The 15,893-nt window shown below is 41.2% G+C and overlaps 1 protein-coding gene across 4 annotated transcripts in view; it reads left to right on the top strand.

The window, feature by feature from the left end:
* Positions 1–1,725: 1,725 nt before the first annotated feature.
* Positions 1,726–15,893, top strand: part of JHY (junctional cadherin complex regulator) — a 32,434-nt gene continuing 18,266 nt past the window's right edge. For 2 of the 4 annotated variants that reach the window (XM_044997353.1, XM_044997355.1), the window contains exons 1-3: positions 3,053–3,330; positions 5,397–5,824; positions 8,924–9,422. In XM_044997353.1, coding sequence (XP_044853288.1) covers positions 3,106–3,330; positions 5,397–5,824; positions 8,924–9,422 — 1,152 coding nt within the window. In that variant the 5' untranslated portion in view covers positions 3,053–3,105. Of the gene's footprint in view, positions 1,822–3,052; positions 3,331–5,396; positions 5,825–8,923; positions 9,423–15,893 lie in introns of those variants that run through there. The other 2 variants (XM_044997356.1, XM_044997357.1) reach the window with 2 other exon arrangements.

The raw sequence follows: 15,893 nt of genomic DNA on the forward strand, positions 1-15,893 counted from the left end.
AATCCAATTGTTTAAGGAGGCAGGCTCTAGACTACTCCATTATGTTGCAATAACCAATCAAGTAGTCAGCAATGGAAGTATTAATAAATAATGGTATTTGGGCTTGTGTGAACTTTATATTTTGTTCCCCTACTTCTATTATTTTTTAAGCACCAACACTGTACAAGACAAAGAAAGGCATGGCCCCTGCCTCAGAGTTTTCAATTTTAGGAAACACTCATACACATACTTAACTTTACTCACGTGAGAACCGTTTAACTCAATAAAACTATTTACATAACTAAAGTTAAGCATGTGAGTGACCTAAAAAAGCAACAGATGAACTGGGGACCCCAGAGAATGGTGCTACTTCAAAGCCATTGTTGTTGTCTTTGATATAAAGGGTGGGTTATGTAGTAACATGACATATAACACAACTAAATCTTGATCGTTCATCCAAAAGCTTGACTCTAAATCACTGACAGCACCAACACCTTAGGTGTCCACAATACCATTAGGTCCATGCAGTGAAAGTAAATTGTAATATGCATATAGTACCACATCGTTCTAATTACATGCACTACTAAGTATCAGCAGATTTGAACTAATGGGCCCACTAATCTAACCCAACAACATAATCTCCTATTACAGATCACATCTGAAGTAATGGTAATTTACCATATTCTTAATGGGGTTTTGATCTTGTTGAAATGTAATTCTATTTTTACAATACTTTACCATCTAAGAGATGAGCCTCTTCTACTGTTTCCTGTATTCCATTCATGTGCAAATTTGCTGTCATTAATGATTAGGCCTGTTGCTGTGTTGTGGGGGGGAAGGAGAGTTTGCTACATTTGAAAATAATAAGCCTATACTCTGTAAAACCCAAGGCTCCAGAAGCATATATAGCCTGTTATGCTTTTAAATCCTGCTAAATATTTTACACACAAAGAATACTAACTTTAACTACTACCGGTAATTTTAATCAGGTTCTATGCATCTGATTCTGGTCTTGCAGCACTTGTAAGTCAGGAGTAACCCAGCTCAACTCTGGTGTGAGAACAAGTTCAGGCCTGATGGTCTCCTGTTCATTTGAAGAACATGGCAACCTGAGGACCCTCAACAAGAAAAATTGTCATGTTGATCCTAATATTTGAGGTCTATTTCACCCCAGGTCAATGAATGATGCCCAGCTCCTATGTAGCACTTTGCATGACAAGATCTCAACGTGCTCTACCAATGTCCCCATTTGACAGATAGGAGAACGACGCCGACGCGGTGGCAGGAGCAGGGGACAAGGGCAGAGAGGGTGGCGCAGGGCTTGAAGGGGTTTACATTTTATTAGGGTGACCAGATGTCCTGATTTTATAGGGACAGTCCCGATTTTGGGGAGAGGCTCCTCTTACCCCCCCCCCAACCCCTGTCCCGATTTTTCACACTTGCTGTCTGGTCACCCTATATTTTCTATGGGCTTCCCCCCTTTCTTCTCTCCCCCCCCCATCCCCATCAACTCTTTTCCCCTTCCCTGCTCCCCACCTCCCTCTGTCCTGCACTACAGTCACCACCCCATCCTCAGCACCGGGCACCTGGAGAGCTCACCCAGGCTGGAAGGTACCACACAGACAGGCGGGGGGACGTTTTAGGAGGGAGTGTCCCATTCTCCTGCCCCCCCCCCTCCCCCCGAAGCCGGTTGGTAGGTGCAATGGTAGGCGGGGTTTTGCGTATGTGTACCGCCGCCATGGTGACATTACGCTAGCGGCGCAGCCCGGGGTGCGGAGAGCGGGTTCGGGAATAGCTCGTTGCGCACCCGTCGCTGGTGGGGAGGCTGCTCTGCAGGGTCAGGTGAATGGGGAGGGGGGGGCGGCGAGGGGCACAGAGGATTGGGGGTGGGGAGAGAACTGGAGGAGGGGGAGGGGGCAGGAAGGATTTGGCGGGGTGGGTTGAAAGGACTGGGAGTGGGAGAGGGGATGGGGTGGGATGATGGGGGAGAGGATTGGGGGGATGAAGTGAGAGGACTGGGTCGGGGTAGAAGGGAGGGGCAGAGAGGATTTGGGAGGTGGGGGAGAGGATTGGGGGGGATGAAGTGAGAGGACTGGGTCGGGGCAGAGGGGAGGGGGGGGTGGGGGAGGGGATGGGGGGGGTTGAAGTGAGAGGACTGGGTCGGGGTAGAAGGGAGGGGCAGAGAGGATTTGGGAGGTGGGGGAGAGGATGGAGGGGTGAAGTGAGGACTGGGGAGGGATGGAAGGGAGGGGCAGAGAGGATTTGGGAGGTGGGGGAGAGGATTGGGGGGGATGAAGTGAGGACTGGGGAGGGATGGAAGGGAGGGGCAGAGAGGATTTGGGGGTGGGGGAGAGGATTGGGGGGATGAAGTGAGAGGACTGGGTCGGGGTAGAAGGGAGGGGCAGAGAGGATTTGGGAGGTGGAGAGGATGGGGGGGGTGAAGTGAGGACTGGGTTGGGGTAGAAGGGAGGGGCAGAGAGGATTTGGGAGGTGGGGGAGAGGATGGGGGGGTGAAGTGAGGACTGGGGAGGGATGGAAGGGAGGGGCAGAGAGGATTTGGGGGTGGGGGAGAGAATTGGGGGGGATGAAGTGAGAGGACTGGGTTGGGGTAGAAGGGAGGGGCAGAGAGGATTTGGGGGTGGGGAAGAGGATTGGGGGGGATGAAGTGAGAGGACTGGGGAGGGATCGAAGGGAGGGGCAGAGAGGATTTGGGAGGTGGGGGAGAGGATTTGGGGAGGTGAAGTGAGGGGACTGGGTCTGGGTAGAAGGGAGGGGCAGACAGGATTTGGGGGGTGAGGAGAGGATTTGGGGAGGGTGAAGTGAGAGGACTGGGTTGGGGTAGAAGGGAGGGGCAGAGAGGATTTGGGGGCTGGGGGAGAGGATTGGGGGGGGTGAAGTGAGGGGACTGGGGGAGGGGTAAAAGGGAGAGGGCCAAGAGGATTTGGTGGGTGGGGGAAGTGAGCTGTGAGAGGGGAGAGAGGATGGGCCCGGGGTAAGAGGAGCAGATTCCTGGGAGGAGGGAGTAGCAGGGTAGCACGTATCTTCTGTTCAGTTTCTTGTTCTTTTCAGATTTGCTCATCACAGTATGTATTAACAAGTTAATGAAAGGGTGGCGAGTGCTATTTTATGATGCAACACCACTGTCCAGGAGGGGGATTTAGGAAGGATTACAGACCCTCCTTAGAGGGGTTGCAAAACACCATCCAGAGGGCTGCAACTGTTCATACATTTCCCCACCATCACCACAACCATTGCATTCCCTTTCCCAGCCTGCCAGGAGTTTATATAACCTCTCTCCAGGTGTCTCCATGCAAAATGTCCCTGCACTCCATCCCAAATGACAAGATTCCTGTAAGAATGGGTATTTCCTTAACTGTAAGAGATACTTTAGCTTGAGGCCCAAATAATAACACAACTCCTTGACTTTAAGATCTAAAATGCAGGTAGAAATTATGGCTGTTTAACGGAGGATTTTTTTTAAATCAGTTTAGCTGATTTAATATGAACTAAAAAAAAGCCACTCTTAAACCAAAATAACAATGTCCACATAGGGTTTGCACCTGTTTAAGTAAAATCAGTTTAATTCACATCTTAAATTAAATGACTGGGGTTTTTTTGTTTGTTTTTTGGAGTTACCACCTCCTCTATGAATAGCTCTAGTGTCTGCTTTTCCTGATACTAGTAGATTTTCTATACAGTGGCCCTAGATTGAAATTGACTTGATTTTTGAAAGTTTCACTGCTGCCCACAATGTTCTGAACAGAAGCAGTAAAACTGACCAGATTTGTAAATTTCACTTTGCTTCTACTTTGAGAAAATAGGTACAGCAAGATAAACAATGGAAATGGCTGTTTGAAATCTATGGTTGAAAAGTGCTAATTATTAAAGTGCTGTCTCTTTGAGTACGCAATATACTTTACAAAGGTAAACCACTGTCACCCTCATTTCACAGATGAGGTAACTGAGGCACAAATAGGTGAAATAATTTGCCCAGTGACACACCAATTCAGTGACAGAGCTAGCAGCAGAATCCAGGTCTCCCAATACATGCCCTATCCACTGGACCATCCTTGCTTTCATTAGTTTGCATTTGTAAGGTTGTCTTCACAACCATAAGAGCTAGAAACTTTAAAAATGAATGCCTCATTTCTGTAGAAATTGATGAGTTAAATCCTGCAGCTCATCTGAGAAAGTTTCTTACTCATCACTGAGTGGGCGAATGGTTATTTCAAGCTCTGCTTTATTTTAAAACTGAAGCATAGCTATCATTTAAAAAAATCTATACACACTAGTTGATTCATTACTCCTTAGCCCACAGTGTACGCATAATCTCCCAACATAGATCTGCTATTACATTTAGTATGATCCATGCCAGAGAAAGGACAGTTATAGATATCCATCAGTGTGTTAATAAAAGGCCTGATGAAGAGCAACAATTTTATGCCATAAGAAATGTTGCCTCTGGAAAACTAAAAATTGATGCAGTGATGTACCTGACACATGGCTTCCTATACTCATACATTAAAAATAAGCTTGTTATATAAATAATCATTTTTAATACAAACAGACTTTCTTCCTGTTGCATCAAGCACTCCCCTGCTGCTGTAACCTATTACAAAAGAAAATGGCACTAAAATGTCAACAAGTGTTTCCTATTTTCAAATGCTGACACTGTGTTTTAACTCAGCCATTTGATCCCTTATGTATATAAAGTGATTGCACATGGCTTGTCTGTTAACATATAAATATTTTTTTAAATTGTCAATATATTTTTGTAAGTAATTATTCTTTGTTCTGGGCTTATATCTAGAGGGATATAGCTATAGATATCCAACAGGGTGTAAATAAGATCACTAATGTAGAACATATGATAGAACACCATCCTTTGGAATCTTGGAACTAAAATCTGTTGCCTTTCCCTGATAATATGTATAAACAGATTTATTATTTTAGGGTTAAGTGAATTGTCACTGCCATTTTTTATAATGATTAAAGACCCTATTTTGCCACACTTACTCATGCTGAGTAGTAATTTACTACACAGTTAGGCCTTAATCTTGTGAACACTTGACTCATGCTTAACTTTACTACCAGTAGTAGTCCCGGGATTTTAAATAGGACTATTAACAATAGTAAAGTTAACCAGATGTGTAAGCATTGGCATTATCAGGGCCTTAGTGTCACTGATTTCCTATTGAACAAAATACTACTGAGTGTGAGTGGCAGACACGCTCCCTGAAGCATTTGTAAATACTGGAGTGCATCAGCTTTGCAGGATCAAATTCTGAGTCTGCCCACAATGCTACTGACTGTGTAAATAATTTGATAGGATTCATCTAAATATTTAACAAACATAATTGTTATTGACTTTCAGTGAACAAATTGTTTACATTTAGTCTCATATTTCCTAAATACAGGTCTGGTCTACACTGCAGCACAAAATACGGAATGAATTCTTCACATCTGAATCATATTTTTCCATTCTTTCCTTTCTACACATTTGCAACATGAATAATAGCTTATCTCAAAGAGTATTAATCCAGCCACATGGTCATCATGCTAATTTAAAAGGACCATCTTTAAGTGATGGCAACTGGCATCCAAGTCTGCATGATTCTCAGGAGTCTGATTCTGAAAGCCTTTCTCAAGAGATACAATATCAGTTAGAACTTCAAAAACGGATTTATGAAAATGAAGTACTGGTAGGCCAGTCTTCTGATGAGCTGGAGAATGACAGTTTAGACGAAGATAGTCTGGAGGAGAAAAGTCTGAATGAATCAGAAGGAGCAAATTATGACAAAGTACAGTTTTCAAATGGAAAAGATTATGGAAAACATAATGAAAGGTAAGGAATATATTTGTAGTATATAGCTATGATAGGCCTGACTGTTCTTGTGCTAAGCCATTCGAGTAGTTCATTAAAGTGGGCATAAATGTAACTTACACCCACCTAATAGAAATAGTTAAATTGGCACCAAGTCTGCATGTAGACCAGGCCTTAATGTGAATGTGAATTCAGGGCAATGTGTTTTTAAATGTATTGTGCTGTACAACTTTGTTTCTTTAGAAGAGAAGGGAGAGCAACCTTTCTTTGTTCACTGAGGGCTAGATTGTAGCTTGCACTGACTACACTCCCATATAGGAAAGTAAGGGGAAGTGAGAACCTGCCTTACACCCCTATATAAGCTACCTAGACATTGGTTCTGGGAGTGCAAAAGTAGGTGGGTGCTTCATACCCACTTACTTGCCCTCAAAGTAGGTGGGCAGGAGCGTGGGGAAATGAGCAAAGCCTTGCCTCTGCTCGTCCACGGTGCCAGCCAGTACAGCTGTGCTGACGTACGGGAGTGATATAATTTTCTGCTGCTATAGGCCCAATAAAAGAGACATCCATTTTTCTCTATGAGCTTTATCCAAAGCCCACTTAAGTCAGTGGAAGGAGTCCCACCAACTTGAATGGCCTTTGGCTCAAGCCTTAAAGCACTTACCATAACGGACTGGGTACTTGTTCAAAACGGATAGTTGGTGACTGTTGTCCTTTTCTATGCACTTGATAGGATGGGGCATCATTCTAAATAATTTAAGAAATGCATGTTTCACTTTTACATTCAGATCGTGATTTTTAATCACATTGGTTTGCTGCACTTATATTAGAAAACTTTTGTTTAAAACAATATTGAAAAACTGGAGGGTTGAATAGATGCATTTTTATCCAGTAACTATATAAATGCAAAATTAAAAATTCCAGCAGACTGTCTGTCATCCTCACACATTCTTATAAAAGTGTTAACTTTATACATAAAATAAAATTGAATATGCTGTCATATGCATAAAAGGTTTAATGCTGTATAAATTGGGAATAATTGTTGTGTTTAAGAGAATTAAATTAAACCTGAAGCAATAATAATGTGCCATTTCAATTTAACTGTCTACTTAAAATAAAGTGGCAAACAAATGAAGGCTAAATGATTAATAGCGTGCTTTTATTCACCTCCTCAACAGGCAAAATGGCCAGTTACTGAACATTTTATTGCGAGTGCAAAGGATGTTAATTGTGCTAGAAACATGCTCTAATTTTAGTAATTTTTTTGACTGAATACTATGCTGAATATGAGGCTCTTCATTAAATGGAAATTTGATTTTATTTTGTTTGAAGTTATCACAGTAAGTACTCAAATACAGTCCATTAACTGGAGCAAATATCATAGTATATGCATATGAAACCTCCTCTCTACATCCATTACTAACCTAGGAATTTGAAGAGAAAATCCTGCATCTGTTGTCTGCTCATCAACAGAAGGGTTGAATACAGAGTCCATCTAACCTTTATATCAAATGGGGGGGAGGAATAAGAGGTGTGTGTTTTGTCTACAGATGATTAGAGATGAAGGAGCTCTTCACGCTCATTTTGTTCCAGTGTGGTGACCTGGACTACATAATACAATCAAGCTGCTGTGCACACATTTCAACACAATAGGGCTCTTTGGAATCATATTTTGTTATTTGAGTGATTATTTCTGTGCTTATGTTGTTTCAAAATAGGCATTTATTCTTGCATATGATTTACATTTATGAATAATAATGATGTTTCAAGACTGCTGTTGTTACTTCATAGGTATAAATTGTCAGGAATTGAAACACTAATCTCAAGTATAGAGTATATCAGGTCACCGACACTTCTCTGAAACTAAAAGCATCAATATAGAACTAGATTCTGTTTGTTATTTAGATCACACTTTATATTTGTACATTTGTAATTAGTTTAGAAAGTGTTAATAAATGTTGAGTAGATGCTTTAAAATTTAATTGTTACAGATTTTATAGAGTTCAGCAGGCCAATAGGTTGTTTATAACCATGGCCCCAGGGTTTTTGCCGCCCTAAGCGGCGTGGGGGAGGAAGCCGCGATTGCTGCGCTGAGAGGGACCGAGGGACCCGCCGCCGAAGAGCCGGACGTGCCGCTCCTTCCCCTTGGCCACCGCAAGCACCTGCTTGCTGCGCTGGTGCCGGGAGCCGGCCCTGCTTGAAAGCCAGTAAGAGTTGGGTGCCTGACTTCTTAAGATACTGTTGAAAAACCCACTTTGTGGACAACTGTCCCTAAAATGTAATTCATATATGCCAGTTAAGATACTGCTGATCAACACTTAAATTACTCCTCTCTCTCTCTTAACATTTCTTTTCTGGTCTGGGGCTTTTTCACATGGGTGCATGACATTGTAGTTGAGATGAAAGAGGAACAGAACTATCTGTATTCTACACAGAAGACTTTTGGGAAAGCTCTATTAAAATAGCAAAGTGCATATCTTGGCATTGCATGGTAATGAATGGAGATAATACCATAAAATCTATAGGCTGTTCCCTCTTAGGTATCCAGTACTCGTGAGGGACCAACGTTAATTGGAATAGCACTTTTCCTCAGAGAGCAGAGACCCTGGGGAGTGACTGGAATTTTCTATGGAAGATAAACAGGAATTATTGCCTCTTACAATTTATGCCCTTTTAAATGAAATTTTACTGGACAACTGAAAAAAGTAGCTGTTGCATTTTTATAATTGCATTTTCTGGGAGTTCCTCCCCGTCCTTCTCCCCCCTGTTAGTGCCATGATGAATTTATATAAGGAAAATGTTGTATTCCTTGGTCAGATTTGATAGTTTTAAGCCTAATTAGCATTTAATGCTAATTAAAATTAAAGATGAAGAAGGTGCTCTTTGTGGATCTTTGGCTCAAGTTCAGTATAACTCTTGGGACCCTAATCCTAAAAATAGTCTCATGCGCGAAAAACTCTACACACGAATGGTCTCATTAAACAGTAGAACTACACACATGTCAGGGTATACATGCGTGTGGGCAAAGGCTGGAATATTAAATTGGTTAGATAGAACTTATTCAAAGTGCTGAATGGTTTTTCTCTTTTAAAAAGATCAATATTTCTTTTCTGGTTTTCACAGCAAACAGCAACCTACAGACAGATACTGTAACCTAAGATACAATCCCAACTGGAAGAGCAATAACGAGGGAACAACATTTTCTGAAGTGAATAGAAGACACCACGTTGCTGAGAAAATCCCACAGGGCTCCTCTCAGGACTCATCTTACCTCTCTTCCAAGGACGTCTTGGAGGAAAATAATCAGCTAGTAGAAAGACAAAATGTATCTTCTGCATTTGATACAGAATTGTTCAGTCTTGATGGTCACCCTGTTGGGATAAGCAGTGTACCTTTTAGATTGCATACAAAAGGAGAGCTATCAGCAGATGATTGTCAATACAAAGACAATTCCAGTACACACAGTGATGTTTTTTCTCCTCGATCTATAGAAGTTCAGCAACAGAGAGCAAAAAAAGACTTTGTGGAAAAAAATAAACTTACTTTGGGATTAGCCACACAGAAACAGGATTCTTATCTGCATCTGCACAGTAGAAAGCGAGAGGAGGTTCATCAAGGACAGGTGGGTAATGCATTTTATTTAGAACATCTCCTGACAGGTTATGAACTACGTGGATGGGCCACTGATTAAAGGGGCACACCTACTAAATCTCTTGGTTTTGCAGAGTGATTCCTGGATTTCCTGTCAATCACACGTTTCTCCATAGCACAAGTGATGAAAGAAACCATTTGGGCTGTGTGTCTTCCCTGCCCTTGATAGGATGATAATGTTCTGTGGTGTTCCTATTCCCAGTTGCAGCTTTTCAGTGGCCCCAGTTGTGCTATGGCTTATAGAAAGCTGGCTATGTCTCCTGCTGTCCGTGCAGAAGCCAAGCCTTACTCTTAGTATTCAGTTGAACAGTAGGTAGGAATACTGCTCTGCTATCATACAGGTTCAGTGAGAGGAAGGCCAAGAAAGAGGTTCCTCATGCCATTTTCTCCAAGCTCATCTATGCAACAAAGGCCAGGACTTGAATTTTAGAGGCATTGCCATGGAGGACTCAAATCCATGCCCTGATTTGGACCAACAACTTTTTTGTGCCAATGCTAATTGATTACATTAGCTAAAAGCCTGTTCTTTGATGGTTACCGGGCTCAGGATTGTGTGTCTTGAGAGCAAGTTCCCAGTAGCAAGGGCTGTCAGCTGAGAATGCCCTGTGGTCAGTCTTGAAAAGCAAGTTCCTGGGACCAGTGGCCACATTGCCTTAGGACTAGAGGATCTCAATAGTTCTGACAGAACAGAAGGGGAAGGGTGGTCTCTTGGGTAATGAGCCCAGAACTATTTGTAAGATTTCAACATTTTGCATGAAGCTATCTGAATAAACTCCCCCTGCCCTGATAACTCGTAATTGATCTCAGTGATAAAATTTTCCTTCTTACTTGATTTGATTCTTCATCACATTTTATTAATTGATTCATTTTGTTCTGCACTGGAGGTGTTTGGCTTAGCTTACATGATTTTGTTAATTATGTGCTCTACTAATAATATACACACTTGTCTCCTTATGGGTGGTAAACAGCAGTGTTGCAGCATGAACGAAAAATTACTTCTAATGGTAGAACACTGATAATACAGTAGTTTTGAGAGAATCAAAAAAAACTGATCCTATTAACAGTATAAAAAGCTTGTATTTGCAATTTCCAAACTGCTCTGATCACAACAACAAAAAATACAATTTATATTGTATGCAGGTTGAAAAATCAGAGAAAAGAATATAGATACGGTGCAGTGTGGGTGGATGCATTCACACATTTACTCAGTGACATTTAGGCCCACATGTTTCCAAGCGTATCTGCTAATCCTGGAGGGGCCAGATTTTGTGTGTCCAAACAGACCCCTCAAGCTTGATTTTCAGGTTTGCTCAGCATTGACAATTCTATTTTAAATCAATGGAAGATGCTGGCACTACAATCCCTTGGAAATTAAGGGCCTAGTTTTCTCAAGTTCTGTTCTCAAAATTGAAACAACCAACATTAGGGGATACTTTTGAAAATATTTGTTAGATGTACTGGACTACAATGCAATACAGCACTATCCATCTGTTACATAATGTGAAGATTAGCAAGACAAGGTGGGTGAGGTAATATCTTTTATTAGACCAGCTTCTGTTGGTGAGAGACAAGCTTGAAAGCGACACAGAGCCAGTAAAAGATATTACCTCACCCACCTTGTCTCTCTAATGTCCTGGATCAGACAGGGCTACAACTCATAGAATAATATGAAAACAGAAGTTACGACATAAAAAATTACTATTGAGTTATACCACAGATTTCTGTGTAATTGACAAAGCTGGCTAGTGAGACCTTCCATTGTAAATCATGTACCATTCTACAAGGCTAATGAACAGCTGATGCAAACACTAGAGGGCACCTGCTGTATGCGTTACAACAGCAGAATAATGGACAATCTCTTTGCTAGAAGAGATATTAACAGCACTTGTTTTTCCATCTATAATTCAGTTGATGGCAAAAATTATTAATTTAGATTAAGGCTAATTAAAGTTTGTTGATCTTTACCATTTTGAAATTCTGAAGATATATTTGTAGGCTATGCCTAGCATTATATATTATTAGTGAGTAGTATTGGTATTATTGTGGTCGCACCTGGAGGTACTAATCAGGGATTGGGACTTAATTGTGCTAGAGGCTGAATATTGGTGCTCGGACTATATCTTGTTATATCAAAGAGCTTACAATCTAGAGCCCTGATCCTGCAAGAGTGTGTGTGTGTGTGTGTGTGTGTGTGTGTGTGCGCGCGCGCCATGTGCCTATGCAGACTCCCTTTGACTTCAGTAGGGCTCCATGCTTGAGTGCAGAATTGAAGCCCCTAAGTAACAGATTAGGGATAACAACAAGGCAAGCACAAAGTCAATGAGACAACTACGATTAGGCTAATAAGCAGTCAGCATTCTTTTATTTATTGTCATGTTAAGCATTTTCTTTAGGAGATACATGGACTAGAAAGGTAGAGGTAGTTAAAAATATCCACTTTTGGAACAAGATATTGTAGGCCAGGCTCTGTCCACAGTTAAAATAGTGATACAGTGGAATTACTCTGGATTAACATGGCTGCGACAGAGCAGAATCTGGCATTTTGTGTGTATTAACATATCACTGCGTACCCTAAAATGCAGGGGGGGGGGGAACAGAAGAGAGAAAAAGCCTGTTCTGAAAAACACATCCACCTGAAAAATGAAAGGTCCAAAAAAATGTCAAAGTAATTAATCCCAGATGGATTTAGTTTTTGAGGCTATGGCAGTTTAAGGAATTTGTTGATTTTATAACAGCAATGCCCAAAATGTGCCTGGTGCTTTCCAGACAGCCTTTGCCCTGGTGCAGGCACATCCTAAACATTGCTCGTGTGGTTATTATGGGGATGTGAGATGAAGAGTGGAAGAGAGAGATTCTTTCAGGTTGACCAGTAGATTGAAAAGTATTGGATGAGAATGTATTGATATATCTGAACTAAGTAGCTGAGCTGAGGTAATGATTAAAAAATTCTCTTTGAACTGAATGACTGGAATTTGTGTTAAAAAATTTTTTGGGTTTTTTTTAGTCTGGAGTTAAAAGTTTAGATAATCAGATATCTACTCAGGTACATTTGTGGCTTTGAGGTCAAGGAGATGATGCTGAGATACTTATTTTCATTAGCTTAGATTTCAGAATAGGTGGAAGGAGAATTGGCCATTATGAATTACAGTGATTTCTAGCCAAGTTGGGAGGGCCATATCACTTTCCAGTGAATCCTCACTGGCTAAATAAATGAACAAGTCTAACATTCTCTACAGGAGTGGCATCCAGCCATCCTTGCTGTACCATGGAGCTTTTGAAGGGTTGAAAAAATGTGAGGGAAACCCCTGAAAAAGAAGGGAAAAAACACTGTCAGCAAACTTTCAGAAGTGGTGTGCCAAGTCTTCATTATTCACTCCAATTTAAGGTTTTGCGTGCCGGTAATACATTTTAACATTTTTAGAAGGCCACTTTTTATGTCTTTAATATATAATTAAACTATTGTTGTATGTAAAGTAAATAAGGTTTTCAAAATGTTTAAGAAGCTTCATTTAAAATTAAATTAAAATTCAGTGGCCCCTGACCGGTGGCCAGGACCCAGGAAGTGGGAGTGCCACTGAAAATCAGCTCATGTGCCGCCTTTGGCACGTGTGCCATAGGTTGTCTACCCCTGGATTGGATTGTTAGTGTCAGTTAAGATGTATTTTTACAACAGAAGAAACAAAACCCTTGATTCTGTCTTCATTTATGCCTGTTTTACAACAGTGTAACTACATTTACTGTGGTATACATTGGGCCCAAAGCCACAGAAGATAAGGCCCTTAATATAAGTATCAATATTGTCAGCAGGCTAGGAATCAGCAAACAATCAAAGGTGCCTCTCTGAAACATAATTCATCTTAAAGTTATTGAAACTGAATTGGACAGTCAAGACAGGTAAGTTAGTTAATCAGTTAACTGAGGTGACCAAATGAGAATAGTTAAGAAATGGATAATAGGCATTAGAGAATGATGAGGAGTATACAAAAAATAGCATCTCAGATATCTGTGTCAGCATCCAGAACACATGCTCTGGATGTTGTCTTTATAAACGGGATCATTTTCCACTTTTCAGCAAGTTAGAACGGTTATAATTGTTAGCAACACAGCTAACAGTGAAGTATAGTGAGTATAAAATGTTGCATTAAAATATAGAGCCCTTTTCATGTAATTTCACTAAATCATCTCTGTAAAAACTTACTATGTTTGATACCAAAGGATCCTTATTCCAAGTTACTGTAAGATTCACAGCCCACGCGATCGGTGGGCTATATTTACACCCAAACATACTACAAATGTGTGCTTTTGGGCTGATATGTATGTTCATTAATTCACATAGCATTTTATAAAGCATCAACTTTTTTGCGGCGCTGCCTGATTCTCTAAGAACCTGATGATGAGTTTCTTTGAGAGAGAGAGAGAAGTAGCTGCCCAATCTAGCTCAGCTGTACTCAATATGAGTTGCTTTCCTCCCTACAAACCTCTTACTTCAAAGCGAGGAACATAATGTACAATTTTTTAATGGCTCTAGACCAAGGCACTCAGACTCTCTGTGCACTGCGCCTTACCTCAGTGTAAACACCTAATCAAGATTGCCTGCGCTTCAACAATAGCAGCCAAATGCAATTCGAGAACCACAAGCCTTTGAAGTCCTCACTGCAAAGGCCGGTTTTCTAGTCTGGGATAATGACATGCCATGATTGCTGTCTTTGTTGTATCTTTTCAGTAGAGAAGCAATTATGGGCCTCAATTTAACAGAATAGACATTACACAGCTTATGATGCTCAAAATGCAATTTCATTTGATCATTTTCTCAATTTGATTGGTATTAATAGAATAGTTCACAAAAAAATGCTGGCAGAGGTTATGTCCTGTTCCTCTTTCAAAGAGATAATGTAGAAGTATGCTTTACCTGCCCAGTAAACTATCAATGCAGTGAGTCAGTGGGTTCCACCAAAAACATCTTACCAATGAAACAGCTGTGTTTCTCTGTTTGCTGTGGAGAAGAAAACCTATGAAGAGTCTTCTTAATTTGTTCATTTCTTTCCTGTAAGAAGAGCTGGTAGATTCTTTCCTTACCATTTGCAGCAATATGCCTCACCTGAAATATCAGCAATCAGAGCTCCGCCCCACCAGTGTTAATTCATTTCTGTTCATACCAGCTGACACAGTTACCTGCCTAGACCTGGCTACAGCATATTACCTGTGTCAGCTGTTCTCATACTATGTTCTATGGATTATTGGTGAGATATAAAGCACTTGCTGTTAGTCCAGAGAGAGGCTGGCCTGATGGCAATAAGTCAGTATTCAGTTCTTAAGAAACTGTAGCTTGACTCATGCAGCTTCCTCAGGTGCTGAGTGTCTGCTGTGCATTCCTCTGCAATCTGTGGGAGCTGCATAGTCTCTCTGAAGAGCATGTGTGAGAGTGGTTTAGATATAAGCCCAGAGCATTAAACTAGGCATTTCACTTGTACACAGCACCCTAGTATAACAGTCAGGTATTTTACCTGAGAACAACACCCATATGAATGCTTCCTAATTTCAGTTGATTTGCCCTATATACCAAGTTTGTGGCTATTTAGTACTCATTTCATTGTTTGGATCATTGGCCTTAGGCAGCTCCAGTGTAATCCAGATTGCCTATTCCAGATGGGACCCTGAACAAGTTTGGTGTAATTGTCCCTTAACTGTGCTGTTTGGATTGCCATCCTGTTATAAGCACCCCAGCCACTACTGCTATCTGGGCTCTTCTTCTAGTTAGGATGCTGATTGGTTGCATGGAAAAGAGACAGTCATTAATGATCTGAGCTCAAGTTTGCATAGTTAGTAGTTCCACTGGTCACGGCCATCTTCTCCCTGTGGCCTTTCCCAAATTAGTCACCCCCACTCATCAGCGGTGCTTAGCTATCCTTACTGCAGGCAATGGCTTAGTAGAGCTGCTAGGTATGTTGTCACAACAATGGTTGTGCTGGCTAATTGCCCTTTTCTTTGGGTCCTGTACTATCATATTTAGTTATGGATGATGGAAAAAGCATGCAGTGTAAAAGCAAACCAGGACAATATCCAGCAGTAAAGAGGCAGAAAGAAAGATAATAGGAGATAGACAAGACAATTCTTTTAATATGGTATGTTTTGTTCTGCTGCCTGGATTGCTCCCTGCTCTCACACTGTGCATTTCCAATATGATACTGCAATGGCATCTACCCTAGCATTGGCCAGAGCATCTGTTTTGCTCTTATAGGAGACAGTAGATAGAGCTGGTTTGGAAAACTGAGCCAATGAAAATAAGCCAACCCCTGCTCTTCGATGCATCACTTTTTACCAAAAATATTCAGCTTATGAACGAGTATATACGGTAGTTTTGATTTATAGTGCTTTCTGTACTGGATGAATAACTACATTGGTCTAGACTTTGCTATGGTGTATGTCCTCTCATGACTGTTTT

The sequence above is a fragment of the Mauremys mutica genome, chromosome 22 (assembly GCF_020497125.1).
Source record: "Mauremys mutica isolate MM-2020 ecotype Southern chromosome 22, ASM2049712v1, whole genome shotgun sequence".
Taxonomy (NCBI): Eukaryota; Metazoa; Chordata; order Testudines; family Geoemydidae; genus Mauremys; species Mauremys mutica.